A 17891-nucleotide genomic window follows, 5' to 3' on the forward strand; every position below is an offset into this window, starting at 1 on the left:
AGTCCACAGTAAATGTTATTTCGTTTAGTTTTCCATTCAGAATTGTGAGAATTCTACACACCATGGAGCAGGAAATTATTCCAGACAAATCTCAGGAACTAGGTATTCGAATAAGCATTTTCACCCCCCAAGACCAGTATATGCATCTATATCTGCACTAATAGTCCTGAACGTAAAAATATTTGATTCTAATGGAGAAACGCACCTGAATAGCAGAATTAATTCCAGGAAAAAAATGAGGATTCCTCAGATCCAGTCCATGAGGGCCACTGCCTTGCAGAGTTTAATTCTAACCCTAATCAAACACACCTGAATGAGCTAGTCAAGATCTTCATAGCTACTAATAAATTGCAGGCAAGTGAGTTTGATCATAGTTTGAGCTAAACTCTGCAGGACAGTGGACAGCTGGGCTGGATTTGAGGAACCCTGGTCTAAATGAATAACTATCGTTTGAACTCATACCTGTTCATGAAGATCCACCATGATGGAGTTCTGTTGGGGGGGCTGTGTGGCAGTATGCAGCATGCGTGGAGGTGCACTGGTGTGGCTATATTGCCTGGACTCATCTAAAGGAATCTGCTGATGCTGGGAGAAGACAGGGTGGTGGAAGTTCTCATCCTGATGTAGGGAAGTGTGCACAACAGGTCTATCTCGCTGCCCCCACTGACGTCGTACTGGAGGACTAGGACATGAACGTACACATTACGTAAATAGTCACTCTGCGATGCACTCTCGAATGCTCATGTCATCAATATGACTACGGCTGACCCACCTTCTCCTGAGGTGCAGAGGGGTGATGCAAGGCTCCCCGACGACCCTCCTCTGGTTTAAGGGGGCTGTTGATGGCCGCCTACTCACTGCTACTTCCCATGGTCGCATTTGTGACGTCGTACGAACGAGTCACACCTGCCTGGGGTGGGAGACCAGTAGTGCAAGAGGCACTTGTGTCTAACAGCCTCAGATTGTCAGAACTCTGTTTGAAACACAAGAAATATTGGCTTTGTGACTTGAATAATGATGTACAGAACAATCTTTTGTTTTCATATTTTGCGCATTTCAGCATTTCAAGTTAGATTGAAGACCACATATTATAGGCTGCAAAGTTATGAAGAACAAAGTAGTCCACTCTGACCTCAATTGTAGTTTTGAAGTAGGGTTTCTGGGAACGTGTCTTAAACAATATTTCTCATTTAAATAATTCCGACCCAAGGCATATGCAAATAAGGGGGTGAGGCCTGATTGAGTTGCATTAGTAGCAGATTTGTGCACAATTTTGAATTTCAGAATTGGCCTCCATTAAATTCATGAATTGGAATTGATATTGAATTGGAATGACAGGAAGTGGAATTAAACTTCCATGGCAATTCAATCTCACATACATTTAGTGTTAGAAAAGTTACTTTGGAAATGCAACTGCTTACCATTACAAGTTACCCATTATAAATACAATTATAATGGGTACACAACTAAATACAATTATTTTGTAATTTAGTCATTTAATTACATGTAACTAGTCACTCCTCAACTCTGCATACATTTTGTTCTAAAATATCGATATGACTAAATTCTTGAAATGACCCCCTCAAAATTGTTTAATTAGTTTTGTTCCAATGTTATTTTAATTTCAAAGTAATCAAATATAAGATATCATTCATTCCAATGCAAAACACACTGTGCAACACTGTTGCATCCAATTCTCAATAACTCCTCAAATTTTCCATCATGTTCCAAAAAATTACAAATACAATAAATCAAACTTAATTACTTGTTCTGTGACTAGAGCTTTCAACATGAATTGCTAGGGGGAAACATTTTCTGTTAATGTAATCAATGCAAGTAGTTCAAACTAATATAATTTGTACAATATGTAATGCAATCATATCTGACATATACTGTAGTACATGCTTCATTGTTAAACAGTTCACTTAAAATATTAAAATATTAATGTTTTTATTGAATTTAAATTCTGCTTCCTTTAATTCAAACTCTGCTTCCTGTTTTTCTCAAGAATTGAATTTTAATTCAGGAGTCATTCTCAATTCACTTCTGAATTGTGCACAAGCCTGGTTAGTAGAGTGTCGTAAGGGTGGTGATTTCCAAACCTCAGAGTGGTTAACCAATCACAACACACTGGTCCAAATGACCAATCAGAGCACATTGTGCTTTTTCTGAACAAGAGGCTTCATAAAGTAGTAGTAGTAGTAGCAAACATGGATGCTAGGGCTGCACGATTAAGCGTATTTTAATTGTGATAACGATATCTGCTTCTGTCGATTGATTCAAATAATCGTCACGATTTTGGCCCGCTCATTATTTATCCTTAAAACAGGTTTTTTCTTTGGGGTTTGCCTTAATAACAAGCCTCTGCTAGCAGCATGCTTGTGGTTGCCAGATGCAAAGAGCTTAAATCCCTCAAAAAAAAGCTCAACATGGCTTAATTAAAAAGACAGTGTTATTAACAAACCACACGTAGTGAACACCATAATAATAAAGCATACTATGTACAGAAAAGCAGATGAGCCCTGAACAGGAACGCAATGCATTTGTTGGCAACAGTGACATTAAAAGACCAAGCTTAGTAAACATTAAATACTGATAAAGCATACTATACAGAAAAATTGGTTTGTGCAGAATTTGATCTTTTAAAATCACTAGTAGGCTACAAGTGACGTTGAGCTTTTTCTTTATAACTTTTTTTATGGGAGGAAAACACGTGTAATAATTAAACGCGTTGTGTTCATATTCTGGGCTCAACTGTTTTGCTGTACAGTAGCCTACGGTTTATGTTTTTTTTTTAAAGTTTGGCCTTTGAATATCATTGTCCAAAGCCACATTAAGCATTTTTCACGTTAAGCGTTTTAGATTGTCCCTATAGCCACAGACATTTTTTATATCATTGTTCTTTGCTTTGAGAATTTGCTGGGCAATCTGAAACTGTGGTTTGTCTAATTTGCAAACGAATTGTGTTGCTTTAAAAATCTAATGTACAGATTACAAAGCATTCACCAAAACAATGTGTTCTGTATTGATTTACCATCTAACAAATTATCATAGTTGGTTAAATGTGAGTGTGCCACTTACAGGCCTTTTGGGTGAAGTGTAGGTTGGTAAACAACATTACCCTTTTTTACAGCATAATCGTGATCAATAATCGTGATTATGATTTTTAGCAAAATAACCGTGATTATCATTTTTACCATTATCGTGTGTTTCTTGTATAACGAGGTAACTCGCTGCTAGTGGCGGGTGATATACCAGTAGACACGATAAACCAGGAGAGACTTTGAACAAACATTTTAGATCAGTACATTCGGTCTTAAAGTGGCAGCAGTATGTGTAAATGGCATAATGTTAATAAAACAACAAAAGACAAAAAACAACAAAAGTCACTTTTGTAACTTTAATATGAATATGTATATTTAATCTGCACAGTGAAGACCATTCACTGTTGTATATTCAATTACTTTATACAATGTCTGAAGCATTTCTTATTTAGTGCTTGAATTTTCTCAGGCAGGGCCATTTTATTTGTATTTGTTTTGTTATAATTTTTTCACTGACAATTTACTTCAGTAAGCTGGAGTTCTTTTTTATTTTTTGTTTACTAAGGTGAAGAAAATAAAGACATTTAAATATTATCAAACTTTAACATAATAAAAACTTGTTTAAAGCAAAACAAAACGGGTTTAACACGACGGATAGAGAAGCAATGGATCGGTGCCTATTGATCACACCTCTTGTGGTCGGATTGGCTGAAGGACTAACCAGTTGCATACAGACAGTCATTTGAATTATGCTCGTTTATCACACCTCTTGTGCAGTAGAAAATACATAGCAGACTCCAGACTAGACATGTGCCGATTTTCGATAATGCGATTTATCACGATAATGAATATGCACGATATTGTTATCGTGGGCACTTTATAATATCGTAAATAATAATTTATTAACAATTTATATTTTTTTTATAATGCACTCAAGGATACTTTGCCCATCAACCGTATAAATGCTCAACACCGCTCTATTCTGCGTCAAAGGGACGCTCAGATATAAACAAGCCCAACGTGCGTTTGCACATGACTGAACCGGTGAAGGAGCGCTGCTAAAGTGCCGCTCAGTGACAGTAGAGGGCGCTGATGAACTGCAGAATGCAGCCGGTTACCCCGGAAACCAGCAAACAAACAAAAAAACGCGTGTAGTTTTTAAAACAGCCATTCGTTTTTGTAATCTCAATGTTGTTCGTCACAGCACCAAATACTTAATACTTAAAGACTTAGGGTGCGTTCACACTTGTAGTTCGGTTCGTTTGGTTAGTTTGGTCCGGACCAAAAAACAAAAACAAACATAATTGTCCTGGTCCGCTTAGCGTTCACACGGGCATTTTTAACAGCGAACCTAAAGTTACCGAACCAAAGGCACAGGGAGACGCTCACAACCTGATTGGTCGGCTTATATGACGTAGGAGCTCGCTTACCGAACATTCAAAACAATGCTGTGTGCGGATTACACGCGCGGGCATTTTATGCGTGTACATATGGCATTATTTTTTACCAGAGAACTCATGAAGAGCTCATGAAATGTTCACAACATTCAAAACAACGCTGTGTGCTGGATTAAACGCGATCATTTTATGCGTGTAACACATATGGCATTATTTTTTACCAGAGAACTCATGAAGAGCTCATGAAATGTTCAAAACAACGCTGTGTGCTGGATTAAACGCGATCATTTTATGCGTGTACATGTGGCATTATTTTTACCCGCTGAGAACTCATGAAGAGCTCATAAAATGTTCAAAACATTCAAAACAGCAGCAGGATATCCTGTTGTGCAGAGACGGCCGTTCTGTCGTCTGTACCTGCTAATAATGGGCAACACAGGAACTTTGATGAGAAGAGCCAGGTATGCTTTTTGTGTGTTTTTTCTAGCATTTTCGAAACATGCTCGTCAGACCAAATATTGATGAGGCTCTTCCTCGTTGCTCTACGTTTGCCCTCTAACGTTAAAGTTACTCATTTTGGATACACCGATCTTTCCGCGTCGTCAAATCAGCTGCATTATGCGTGGCATCTTGTGACATTATACGTCCGGTTTTTGGTCCGTTTACATGTCTTTGGTCCGTGTTGCGTTCATATATCAATCGAACCGCACCAGAGTTCGTTTGGAAGCGGACCGAGACCCATCTTTTTAGCGGTCTCGGTCCGCTTGTTTGGTGCGCACCAGAGTTCGGGTGGCAGCGTTCACATATGTTCAAATGAACCGCACTAACCGAGCAACCGCACCAGGGTTCGTTTTAATCGAACCAAACATGACAAGTGTGAACGCACCCTTAATAGGCTATTTATTTTCAAATTCAAACAATTTTATGTTTTAATGTGGACTACAACATACCCTAATGATTAGAACTGTTCTAATTATTTGTTATTGTTCAGTATAACTGAGACATAGGACTTCATTAGTTAACATGTTAATTCATTATTACCAAACTGACAATGAAAAATACTTATAAAGAATTAATCATTCTATGTTAATTTCTTAGTTACTTTTTAATAACATTAAAATCAAAATCAAAATAACTTTTTTAATGGACCTAAGATAAAACTAACAATGATCAGTATTTCTTAACTAACATTAACAAAAACATTATACTTTCTGTACCAAATGTAGCTATTGCTCAATCTTAGTTAATGCATAATTTAATGAGACCTTATTGTAATTTGTAAGCCTACCTGTTGTTCTTTATAGCCTAATTCTTTTGCACTTTAATCTGTTTGAAAATTTTACTTTTACAGCTCTGAAAAAAATCAAGAGACAGCATAACATTGATTTCTCAAGAGGGGTCTCTTAATTTTTTTTACTAGAGCTGTATATATTTTTGGTGCATTATTGTATTTAAACATTCACTTATTTTTGTTCTTACAAAAATAGTTCTTAAAGCTGTTATGCTATGGCAACACTTTTTTTTTGCAACTTATTTCAATATCGTGATAATATCGTATATCGTGATAAAACTTCATCAATTAATCGCAACATGAAAAATTGATATCGGCACATGCCTACTCCAGACCAATGTTCAATTTTAAATTGAGCTTGGTCGGGGGATAGCCAGACAAATAGTACAATGCATTGTTGAAGAAATCAACTACTTAGGTCACAACTGTGGCCTGAAACCAAATTGTACCAAATGTGTCAATCATGTTGGTTAATGATATAACATAGGCGTAGTAACTTATTTTTAATTAATTTAAGAGATCAAACTGATTGTTTGAGATCAAATACTACTGGATTTTTTTTCAATAATTACAGACATGGCATTGGAGGACTAATTCTTTTTTTAAAGTTATTTTGCTTACTTTTCATATTCAATTGCAGGTTCCTTATGTACTACAGCATGTACACTCTTCAAAAACAGTGCTTTAGAAACTCGAAAAACTAAAAGATGTCAATTAAATCTGAACATATTTAAAGTATACCGTACTTAATGTCAGATTGCTTAATTTGCTTCAGATAAGGAATAAGTGATACAAACAAGAAACTATGCTTCTAACTACAGGTCGAAAGCTGCACAAACCACACAACTTTGCAATGCTGTTTGCAGGAACTATGATTTCAGGAAATACACTGATAACAACAGAACTTGTTACCATAGTTGCCTAATGATGCTTTTGGGGAGCACAACCCAGTGTTACTGACAGACTGGGAGGAGAGGTGCTGCAATGTAGGCTTTCAAAACATGAGGCAAATTAGTCTAGTTACACGCTGGCTTTTCCCAAGTCTCATTTGCATGTTGCACATACATTTTGTTCACATATCCTTTTGTTCTAGCCTGAATTGCAAGAAAACACAGGGCATCAAATTGGAGAATTACATTTTTGAGAACAAATTTTGATTTTCAGTCTATTTCGTGGTGCTTTTGAGCTTGTCAGCTGTGGTCATGATAAACATCTGTAGTGTGGAAATCAGAAGCATAACATTATTCTAAATGTCTCCTTCTATAGTCTACTTTAAAATATATATTTTTTTTTCAACTAAAAGTTAACGTAACAATTTCTGGATGAATTATTCCTTTTTTTATGACCAGTATACTGTGCTCAATGCAAAACAGCATGGATTGGATAGTTTTAAAATAAATAGGTCATTTCCACTTGAAACCAAGAAGTGTAATACTAACAGAATTTTTAAAAAATGCTTACATTTGCCTCACAAAAATGTATTTATGGATTGTGGTTTTATTTTATTGTGTAATATTTGAAGTAAGCTACACCAGAAGATGGTGAAAGCTCAGAATACAAAACCAGCATTTGCAGGCAAGTAGACAACACACTAAAGACACAGACATTGAAATCCACTCAAAAGCGTCACAAAGAATAACTAAGAAGTATTTATATACATTACAGATCATTTGTATTACTTTTCTCTAAAGACAATCAGTGAAGTGTGCATTGATTCACACAAGCACAACTTCTCAACATACATGACATTTAAAATGTACATGCCATGTGTAAATTTAGAGAAAAGAAATACCAGACAATATTTACAAACCGTGTTTAATTGAAAGACGAGGCTGATTAGCCACAAAGAGGGGGAGCTGTAACTTCAACAACAAAAGCGTGGATGGCCATGTGCTCCCACACAGACAAAGCAATAACAAAGGAGCGCCACCAAACCTCGCGCGCCTCGCTTTATCAAATATAATCACTCGAAAGGGCTTGTGCGTGTGATTAAAACACGATTCGTGATTCATACAAGCACATTCCTATGAATAAAACAAATGCAACTGTCACCGTGGCCCAGCAGTAGATATCAACAATAGCACAAAGAGTCGCAAGGCCGAAGTTTTACAGGCGCGCGCGGAGCTCGTGCAAACACCCGCAGTTGCCCTCGTGCTTTTAAACATGTTCTCGAGACTACACCGAGTTCGTGCATTACATCAAATTAATTAAACAAATCGCAAGCACTTCCGAAGCCCTTATGACTGCTATAGCTAGCATATAGCCCGAGCAGATGGAAGCCCTAAACAGGAAATGCAAGGATGCGCCCCTGACAAAAGAAACATGGTTCAGCTTGAACGCCACATTTAAGCAGTCTGCAACGTTTGAATATTAAGAAGAGTGTATTCAGTTTTGTTTTAGGTGATACATGACAGTTTGTGTCCAATAACCAAAGTATGACCACACCAACCGAGCTTACTTGTTTGCAATGGCGCGCGCGAGTTTCCGACTCGTCCACGCGCTGCTTGGTGGCGACTAAACGATGCAGTTTGTCTTGTTTGATGAATTTGTAGACTATTCCAAAAGAAATCGTCCAGGTACACTAGCAGACGCCCATGGTTAACACCGAGGTGTCGTCCGTTTCCTAGCCCGCTAGCTTGAGTTTGTTGTTGAACAGACGTTGAGCTTCAGCATAGAAAGAGAAAATGCATTCCTCTGCCGCCTAACATCCGTTAACTTATTTCCAACAAACTTGTAATAGCGTGCAGCTGTTGTTTCCTTTATTATTCTATCCGATGCACTCAAACGGAGTTTAATCTGTGACATGGGTGCTGTTCAGTATTGTTGTGGTGGTGCTTGTAGTCACGCCTTCTTCCTCTAAAATCTACCACGCAATAGACAGAGACAGCCAGTCACTTTTTAGATGCTGCTGTTTGGCGAATTGCTCAAGCCTGATCCCGACTTTTAACGGTGTTTCTACACTTCATCTTTCCTTAAAAAAAAAAAAAATATTAAAAAACCTCACACCCCTTTAATTGGTTCAAAAAGTGAATTGAATTAAAAAGGGACCCAGCTGCATTACACTGTCCGTACACTAGTTTTTGGCCCAGTTTAGCTCCAGTCCATTTTACAATTCACACAGTGTTATTCAAGAAAACAAGCTAACTTCAATACTAATATTTAGAATGATTATTAATGAGAATAATTAGTTGATTAGATATTTTTAACACCTAGTTTAACACAAAAATGAGAACCAGCACCATTTCTGGCATCCAAACATGTTATGTTTTCTATAGTGCAAAAGAATAAGACAAACACATTTAAACAATATGATACACAAAAAATATATTTAGATGCACATTTCAGCAAATTCAATCATGACAGAATGATTTATATTATAAAGTATAATGTAATGTTAATGTTAAAGTGAATTGTGGTTCACAATGGTTCACTGTGAAGTTATTTTGAAGCATCCAAATGTAAGTCAAAACCACTGTTAGAGACAAAAAAAAAGAAACAAATAAGCAGCCCACAAAATTGTTTTGCAGTCCGACACTCAGAGTCAGTTGATTTGTGTAGAAGTAAAAAAAACATTAACCATAAGCATGGCAGGCAGAGAATGTTATCGGGAATGATTTATTATGCCACTGACATTCATTTTGAGGTTGCATGGGTAGTCCCAGATAAAGGGGATGTTGTTTGTCACAAACGATATGTTGCAGTTATTAAACAACAGTGATGCAACACAGTCGTGTTGTTACCTATATTGCAATTCGGTGAGACGGCATCTAATGCATTCCTTTAAAACAGTACAATGTACAAGGGGAATATAATCTTCAAGCAGTTCAAGCAGCATGTCAAGGGATCAAAAGGATCTAAACAAACGGATTATTGCAAGTGGAAGTCCTTTTCTCTCCACCCCCTCGAAGCTTAAAATGTAACTGATGGTTCTCTTAAATGTTTTCTTGAATTGAAACTGACCGTCTCATTTAGGGGATGTTCATGTTTGCTTAATAACAATTAATCAAGAAAAAGTTGAAATATAATTTATAGTTCCTAGAAAAACGCTTGGAATAATTCACTGCAATGTTCAAATAAATGCAATATATTTTCATTATAATGTCATTTATATTAATGAAATGTGTCAAATAAATGCAAGTGTTTAACATTTCTTTTAATATAATGTTATTTTACATTATACATACAGATTTTATTATTATTACCATTATTATTTTTATTATTATCAGAAAAGAACAGAAAAGCAGAGGAATCAAAGCATAGTAATTACATTGAGAAGGTTTAAGTTGCTTTTGTGATTTTATTACACAAGTTAATTTATGATGTAGGAACATCATAAACCACTGCAAATCATTTTTAGGCATTGTTTTAAATGATGTTATAATAATTTATAATAATATGTTTATTATAATTAGTGTTGTTGTTTTCATGAAAAGCAGGAGAGAGGTGGAAAAGGCATCCTGTTGGGGAGCCTGTAAGTGTTGTTCTCTCTAGCATTTCTCATCCGCCTCTCCATCAGAGACAGTGTGACACAGCCCAGTCTGTTACATAAGCCTTGCGCCAAATGGCGAGCCGGCGGACAGAATCATGCAAGCGTCTCAAAGCCGTCAAAGTAACATCTTGTTTATGCAATGCACTTTAAAGTTCATAAACTGACATCCTAAAATACGGACTTAATTTGCTCTAAATGTCTCATACAATGCATGACCCGACGAACAAGACTGTAGAAGAACTGAATGCAAAGTGCACCATTTTTTCTTCTTCTTAAAATAATGTTTGAGTTTAATTCGTCTGAGCACGCACAGGTCAGAATCATTTTTGCAGCATTTTCAAAGGGCCTCTTGTGTGACTTCACTGCAGAGAAACGCCGCAATGTAACCTTCCTTCCTAATGTTAACTCGCGAGGAAATAACGGAAATCATTCTGATTCTAGAGAAACCTGCGCTGCGCGTGCACACAATCACGCACTCGGAGACAAGCGCGAGACAAGCAAACCCGCGTCCAATCCATCCGTGCACTTCCAATCCAATGTAAACATTACAGCATTACAGCAACAAAACAAGGAGGGGCTCAAGGCTTTAGGGGGACAAGATATAAAAACACGCTGATACCTATGTGCGATTCATTCAAGACCGTGAAAACCCAAGGAAATCCACGCCATCAACACCAACGCAGGCGCGTGCGTTACCTGATTGTTAATTTGTGAACATCGCAATCGCTGACATTTCTCCTTGTAATTCTTCACATCTCTCCCATATTCGGTGCGGCATGATCCTCAGCTGTTCCTGTTAATGGAACATTCCGTGGATTTCACCACTGATTTGGGAAAAAGGTACAAACTAGAGCTCGCGCAAAGAATAAAGGCAGAATATGTCATTACTCTTCGCATCTCTCGCGCGCAAAACATCCACTCTCTGAATGCATCAGACTTTGGAGAAACCAATGCACTCGGTTGAACCCAGTATCATCCGCCGCCTATTTGCGTGCTTTTGTGACATACCCCTATGTGGGGCATTTAGAGGCCGCTCGTATGGCAAGCAGTTTAAGCATTATTCCGTATAAATAACTTAAACATGAAAATAACATATTGAATTTAAAATGATATGATCAATAAGTCATGGCAACTTATGGAGTGTTTTTTTTTTTTTTTTTTTTTGCATTAGCCTACTGTTTAACTCATCAAAATCATTTTGCAAATTAAGGTTTTTACAAACTATACGAGATTCAATTCAATTTATAAGTCAGTTTAACATAATTAAAGTTGAAATAACTTGTGCAACCAAGTGGATTATAGGCCTATTAAAAATTGAAGGCAGCAACTGAAACTTAAGTGCTACAGTAGTGCTACAATTTTAATTGTTGGTAAATAATTTAGTTATCCAGTATCTTTTTCAGTGTCACTAATTATTCATTAGTAGGCCTATACTGATTACACTATAAGTATTCTAATAGTACGATCAACAAATAAACAGTACAGGCCAAAAATTTGGACACATTACTATTGGTAATGCTTTTGAAATAAGTTTCTTCTGCTCATCAAGCCTGCATTTATTTGATCAAAAATACAGATTTTTTTTATATATATTGTGATACATTATTAAAATTTAAAATATTTGGTTTTCAATTTATTATACTTTAAATGAACTGTATGTAAGAAATGTATTTCAATTAATAAAAAATGGCCCTGGTATGTCACTAGACATTAAGAAATCATGTTAATTTTAAATACTTATATCACTGACAACAGTAGTCCGGCCAGGATATTGTCATTTAAAAGTTGTTGTTGCAGCGCTCAACTGATGTTGATGTTGACATGTTGTGTTTTGGCCTGAAGCTCCGCCCTCCACCTATATACCAATCACAAAGTCAGTTGTGTTTCTGCATCCGGTTGCCAGATCTGCTCTAGTTTTCACAGCTGCAGCTACAAACGTTCCTGCAGCCTATCTGGCAACCTCAAGTCAGGGGGAGGGGGAGAGGGGATTCACCTGCAGTAGCAGTTTTAGCCACAATCTTACATACACTTCCTTTAAGTTATCATTTATTTCTGTGGTGCAAAGCTGAATTTTCAGGATCGTTACTCCAGTGTTCAGTGTCTCTAGCCTGACAAGCCAGACCCACATCAAGATGTTTGGTCTGGAAACTCATTATTGACGGCTCAATCCAAGGGGCGGAATAAACGATTGTCTTTCAAACTCCCTCTGCACGCGATAGGATAGAGCTACCAGTGCTACAACCACCCAGAGCAACTAAGGTGAAACAGAGCTTGTTGATAGATTAAACATTCGGCAAAACTCAGCAAAAATCAGCAAAACTCCGAACACATCTTTCCTTTTTAAGAATGACTTCAGTGCCGTTCTTTGTTCTTTTCTCAGAGAAAAGCTTAACTCCAAGTCTTCCAGAGTCGCGGTCAAAGCTGATTCGAAAGACCACCGTTCGCCAGCTTCTGTGTTTACTAGAAGCACGCAAACGCAACTCGGTCATCGGCTTTATGGCCCCACCCACCGACTCTGTACACGATGTGATTGGCCTGGCAAGAGAAATTCAGCTTTGCATCACAGAAATAAATGATCATTTAAAGTATAATACATTGAAAACCAATTATTTTAAATTGTAATAATATATCACAATATAAAAAAAAAAAAATCTGTATTTTTGATCAAATAAATGCAGGCTTGATAAGCAGAAGAACTTCTTTCAAAAACATTACAATTAGTAATGTGTCCAAACTTTTGGCCTGTACTGTACTTATTTAGTGAATATAACTATTCACACAAGAAATTACCTTTGCTAGTCACTTTCATATGCATATGCAAATAAAAACAAGTATTCCACAAATTGAATCCTACATAAATAGGAAATAATTTTTGCAGCACTGACACTGCTCTGGAGTTTTCAACCCTTAAAAAACTAAAACTTTTGGAAACGCTGCAGACCCCATTTTAGTTTGAAAACTGCTGTTGCATTTTAGTGTAAATGAACCAAAACAGAGACAGAAATGCCCACTTTAAACCCGACTGCTACACTGTGAACCTGAATAAGTTGGCTAAACTAAAACTATAAAAACAAACAGTTACACCAAATTTTTAAGTAAGCAGAACTTGCAGATTTTTATTTTGTACCCATACATTTTAATAGTGTTTAACTTCAAATATTTGAGTAAGCTAATTCACACATTTGACTTAAAGGGGTGGTCTTAATACTTCTTTTGTTTAAAACGCTGTATTACCTTTATTCTACACTGCTGTCTCCACTGTCCTTTGAACGTCTCGTTTGCTTTCTGCTTCTATGAAGCCCATCCCTCTGAAAAACGCAATGGTCTTAAATTGGTTAGATGGCCAAATGTAGTTTCATGTATTTTTATTGGCTGAAGTGCCAAGCACAGTTTGTTCGGAAACACCACGCCCATTACCTTTATGGGCAGAAGTCACATCTGCGGTGACTAGCAAGGGTTTATGATGTCACCAACCTGGCAAGAAGCTTGTTGTAGTCCAAACCGTAGGCAATAAACTGCCATAACTTTAAAAGACAATATCTCCATTTGCATTGGACGCAACCCTGTTACTTTGCAGATACTGTTTATGCTCAAGCAGCAACATTACACACTAACTAAAGTTAAAAAAGTTAAATCGCATAAAACCACCCCTTTAAAATGATCAACTTAAATATTTTAGTGGAAATTTGGCTAGCTTTAACTAGCTAATTCAAGAAATGCTACCTTGCTAATTGGTAACACAATGCTTTGATAGCATTAGCATAGTGCTGCTGAAAGAGTACAGCAATATAAAACATTTAACATACTGTATCTGTTCTCAAACTAACCTCATGGAAATGCTCGTATGGATGAGGATATGGGTTTTTTTTGGGGGGGGGGGGGGGGTTAAATGCTGTGTTAAAATGGAAATGCACTAGTGGTGCTTTAGACACAAGTTTATATTCCACTTGTTAACCAATATGATTTTTTTTTTTAAGTGAACCATATAGCCATTCTGATTTCTAATATTTACAAGAACATATAAGTATACAGCGAGTGTTAATGTTAGAACCCTTTAGATACTAGATACTTACTAAAAAAAGTTTGTTTTAAATGTTACATTTTATTTTTGTTTCAACAAATACATACAATGGAATAGATGCTGTTAAGACTGTTTAGATTTATAAAAACCTCTATGTTAAATGGAGATTGGATGACTGTAGCTATGTGTGAATTTTACTTTCATATATTGAATGAACAATCAAAATATAATTGGGATGCTTTATATGACATTCAACCTTGATTGAAATGTAAGAAACTAAATAGATAGACGTAAGTAAGGAATACATGTTAAAATGGCTTGCCGCAGTTGTCTTGCTCTACCGTAAACACTGTACAAGTGTGTCCTCATAAACTCCCAATGTCAAGTCTCGGTTAACAAGATCACAGGGCAACAGTTAGGTCATTATATAGGTTGTGCCATTATCTTATTCTCCACATCGAATAAAAATTAATAAAAGCTCAAATCATCATCAGGCATCCTCAAATAGACAGATGACTGGGTTATTTTTTACTTTATAACGATGATGATGACATTACCTGTGCTCTGTTTTCTTATTAAAGCTGTTTGCATCATGAGGGAGGCATATGTCATCATCAATTTGATTCCTTGCATCCATTATGGAAAAACTAATCAGGGTCACATTACGTAAATGCCCGGCTATGATTAGAATGTGCTTTGCTTTGTCTCCCTCTACTAGCCAGACGAGGAACAACAGACCCCTTAGATGATGACACACGATACAGCATTGTGTAATTCGTGCATTGTTCCTTCATAAATACAAAATGATAAAAAAGTTATTTGATGTATGTTTACACAGTCTTTAATATATTATAGGGAGGGTCTATTTATTCTATAAATCATATGAAAATACCATCTATTCTAGATATACTGTTCACTTAAGTCTAACATGTTTGTTTGTTTGTTTCTTATATTGTTGGCTTATTGTTTATTTATTTTGTGTATATTCTCAAACAGGATGATCTAATAATAGGTGTTAGTCCATACTTTGGGTTTGCATAACCGTTGCTCAGTAAGATGGCTGTACTGTTGGCAGCAATAAATGAGCAAAACACTATTGTCACAGAAAGCTATTCAATCTATAAATTATTAACTAAACAGTGTTCATGTATATAAAAGACAAACCAAAACTTATCACACAAACATATTATTACAGTGAAAATTATGACATGATGCTTGTAAACAGTATTTCTTTTCCCTGCATAATTACACAATGTGAATATCATTAAAGACTGTCATATGCGATCATTGGGATGATCACTATAGGCCTCACCCATTTCACATCATTGTGCGAGGTCATAAACCAAAGTCTAATATGATAAGATTAGGTTGCTATATTAGTGTACTGCAACACATGCGGCATGAACAGGTCACATTTTACAAAATGAGGATCCGTATACAGATATTAATTTATTTAAATATACTATTCTACCACACTTACATTCTTTACAGTCAGAAATTAATAGCTGAACCATATTTCAATGGCAAAAATTTGCAATTTGTTACCAATAGCAATGTTTATGTTCAGATATTTATTCCTCCATTACCTATGTTTTATCAGCTTTTACATTTGAATAATATTTACATATTTTTCTCTATTTGTACTTAGTACAATGTCATAGGCCACAGATGAAATATAATTTTTTTTCTGTGATGGCATAGCATCGAATTTTAATCACCCATTACTCCAGTCTTCAGTGTCTCATGATCCTTTAGAAATCATTACATTGATGATTTGATGCTCGGTTATTATCAATGTTGAAATCAATTGTGCTGCTTAATGTATATATTTTTTGGAACCTTTGATTCTTTTTTCAGGATTTATTGATAAATTAAAAAGTTTAAAAATAAAGATATTTTCTAATAAATATCAATATTGACTGTCACTTTGTATCAATTTAACAGATCCTTGCTGAATAAAAGTACTAAAGTCTTTCAAAAAAGTGCAATCCACCAAGTGCAATGCATAACGTATAAGGAGTGGAGACATGTTCTCTGGAGTAACAAATCACACTTCTCTGTCTGGTAATCCGATGGATGAGTCTGGGTTTGGCAGTTTCCAGGAAAACGGTACTTGCATTGTGCCAAGTGTAAAGTTTGGTGGGGGGATATTGTTTTTCAGGGGCTGGGCTTCATGGCCCCTTGGTTCCAGTGAAAGCAACTCTTAATGCTTCAGCATACCAAGACATTTTGGGCAATGTCATGCTCCTAACATTGTGGGAACATTGTGGGAATGACCCCCTTCCTTTTCCAACATGACTGTGCTCCAGTGCACAAAGTAAGGTCCATACACACATGGATGAGTGAGTGTGGTATGGAGGAACTTGACTGAATGAATTAGAGCGGAGACTGCAAGCCAGGCCTTCTCATCCAACATCAGTGCCTGATCTCACAAATGCTCCTATAGAAGAATGGTCAAAAATTCCCATAAACACACTCCTAAACCTTGTGGAAAGCCTTCCCAGAAGAGTTGAAGCTGTTATAGCTGCAAATGGTGTGCCAACTGCATATTAAACCCTACGGATTAAGAATGGGATGTCATTAAAGTTTGAGTGCATCATGTAAAGGCAGGCAGCCCAGAACCTTTGGTAGTATATATAGTATAAAGCACTGATCTATGAAAATTACTTATATACTACACTGTAAAAAAGTCTGTAAAAATAGGGCACAATATCCTTTATAAAAACTTTAGGGCTCTACTGGGTTTAGTTTGATCCCTCATTCCACGGCATGTCCAGTATGGTAATCACCAAACAATTAGAGACAAACAAATGCAAGCTTTTCTGTCAGTCCCAGGAGAAAGTTCCTCCATTGTTTTTGTTTGGTAGCAGTAAAGATTCTCCCCACGGGAGAGTAACCTTTTGTCTTTCTCCCGTTAATTACGAAGGCCCGCGAGGGGAGTGGGCTCATTAGAGACCGGGCTGAGGGTAGGTAGGGTCTTGAATAGCTAATGAACTCATTTGTGCCCTGGAATCTCTCAGACCACGTTATGTCCAGCTCATTGGGGTGATGCCAAGAGAGAGCCAGCAAATAAAACCTGGATCTGATGATGCGTGGTTCAATAGTTGGCTTAGGAAATAGATGTGCCATGTTCTCGTCCTAATGTTTCTTATGATCTCACCTAATCAGGTATAATAATAATAATAAAAAAGTCTACTCCATCTTTGATTTTGCTCAGGAGTTACTGAATGAATGTGTGAATGGACTGGACTATTCTGGACATAATCTGTTGTGACATTTGTTTAGACTTGCTGTTCCACTAAATCATTCTCTGAACACAGGATCTGATTCTGTGGTGCCACTAAGCAACTTTGTCATCTGTCTATAGGGTGAGAAGACTGCCTCACGAATGCAGTCTTTTCTCCCCTGCTTTGTTAATGATTAACATTTACAACTGAAGGACCGTAATAGCCAGTGATGCACTAGGCAAAGGTCTCATATATTATGTATTATGCCTTGTTCTCTCATTTGAAGAACGTCACTTGTTGGAATAGCACTATAAAAGCAGACTGGGCACGGTAAGTCTTCTTCATCCATATAATGTTTATCTTATTATAACTATTTATATTCAGTTACTGCCATATAGAGCAATAGCCTAAATCTGGAATAA

At 36.7% G+C, this 17891-nt stretch overlaps 1 protein-coding gene across 5 annotated transcripts in view; it reads right to left on the reverse strand.

The window, feature by feature from the left end:
• Positions 1–17891, reverse strand: part of rnf44 (ring finger protein 44) — a 46714-nt gene that overhangs the window by 13511 nt on the left and 15312 nt on the right. Inside the window, exons 1-3 of one of the 5 annotated variants that reach the window (XM_067457165.1) lie at positions 10918–11217; positions 773–973; positions 463–682 (exon numbers count right to left, since the gene is read on the reverse strand). In XM_067457165.1, coding sequence (XP_067313266.1) covers positions 463–682; positions 773–879 — 327 coding nt within the window. In that variant the 5' untranslated portion in view covers positions 880–973; positions 10918–11217. Of the gene's footprint in view, positions 1–462; positions 683–772; positions 974–8190; positions 8588–10840; positions 11218–17891 lie in introns of those variants that run through there. The other 4 variants (XM_067457167.1, XM_067457169.1, XM_067457166.1 and 1 more) reach the window with 4 other exon arrangements.

This window comes from Pseudorasbora parva, chromosome 11 (assembly GCF_024679245.1).
Source record: "Pseudorasbora parva isolate DD20220531a chromosome 11, ASM2467924v1, whole genome shotgun sequence".
Lineage (NCBI taxonomy): Eukaryota > Metazoa > Chordata > Actinopteri > Cypriniformes > Gobionidae > Pseudorasbora > Pseudorasbora parva.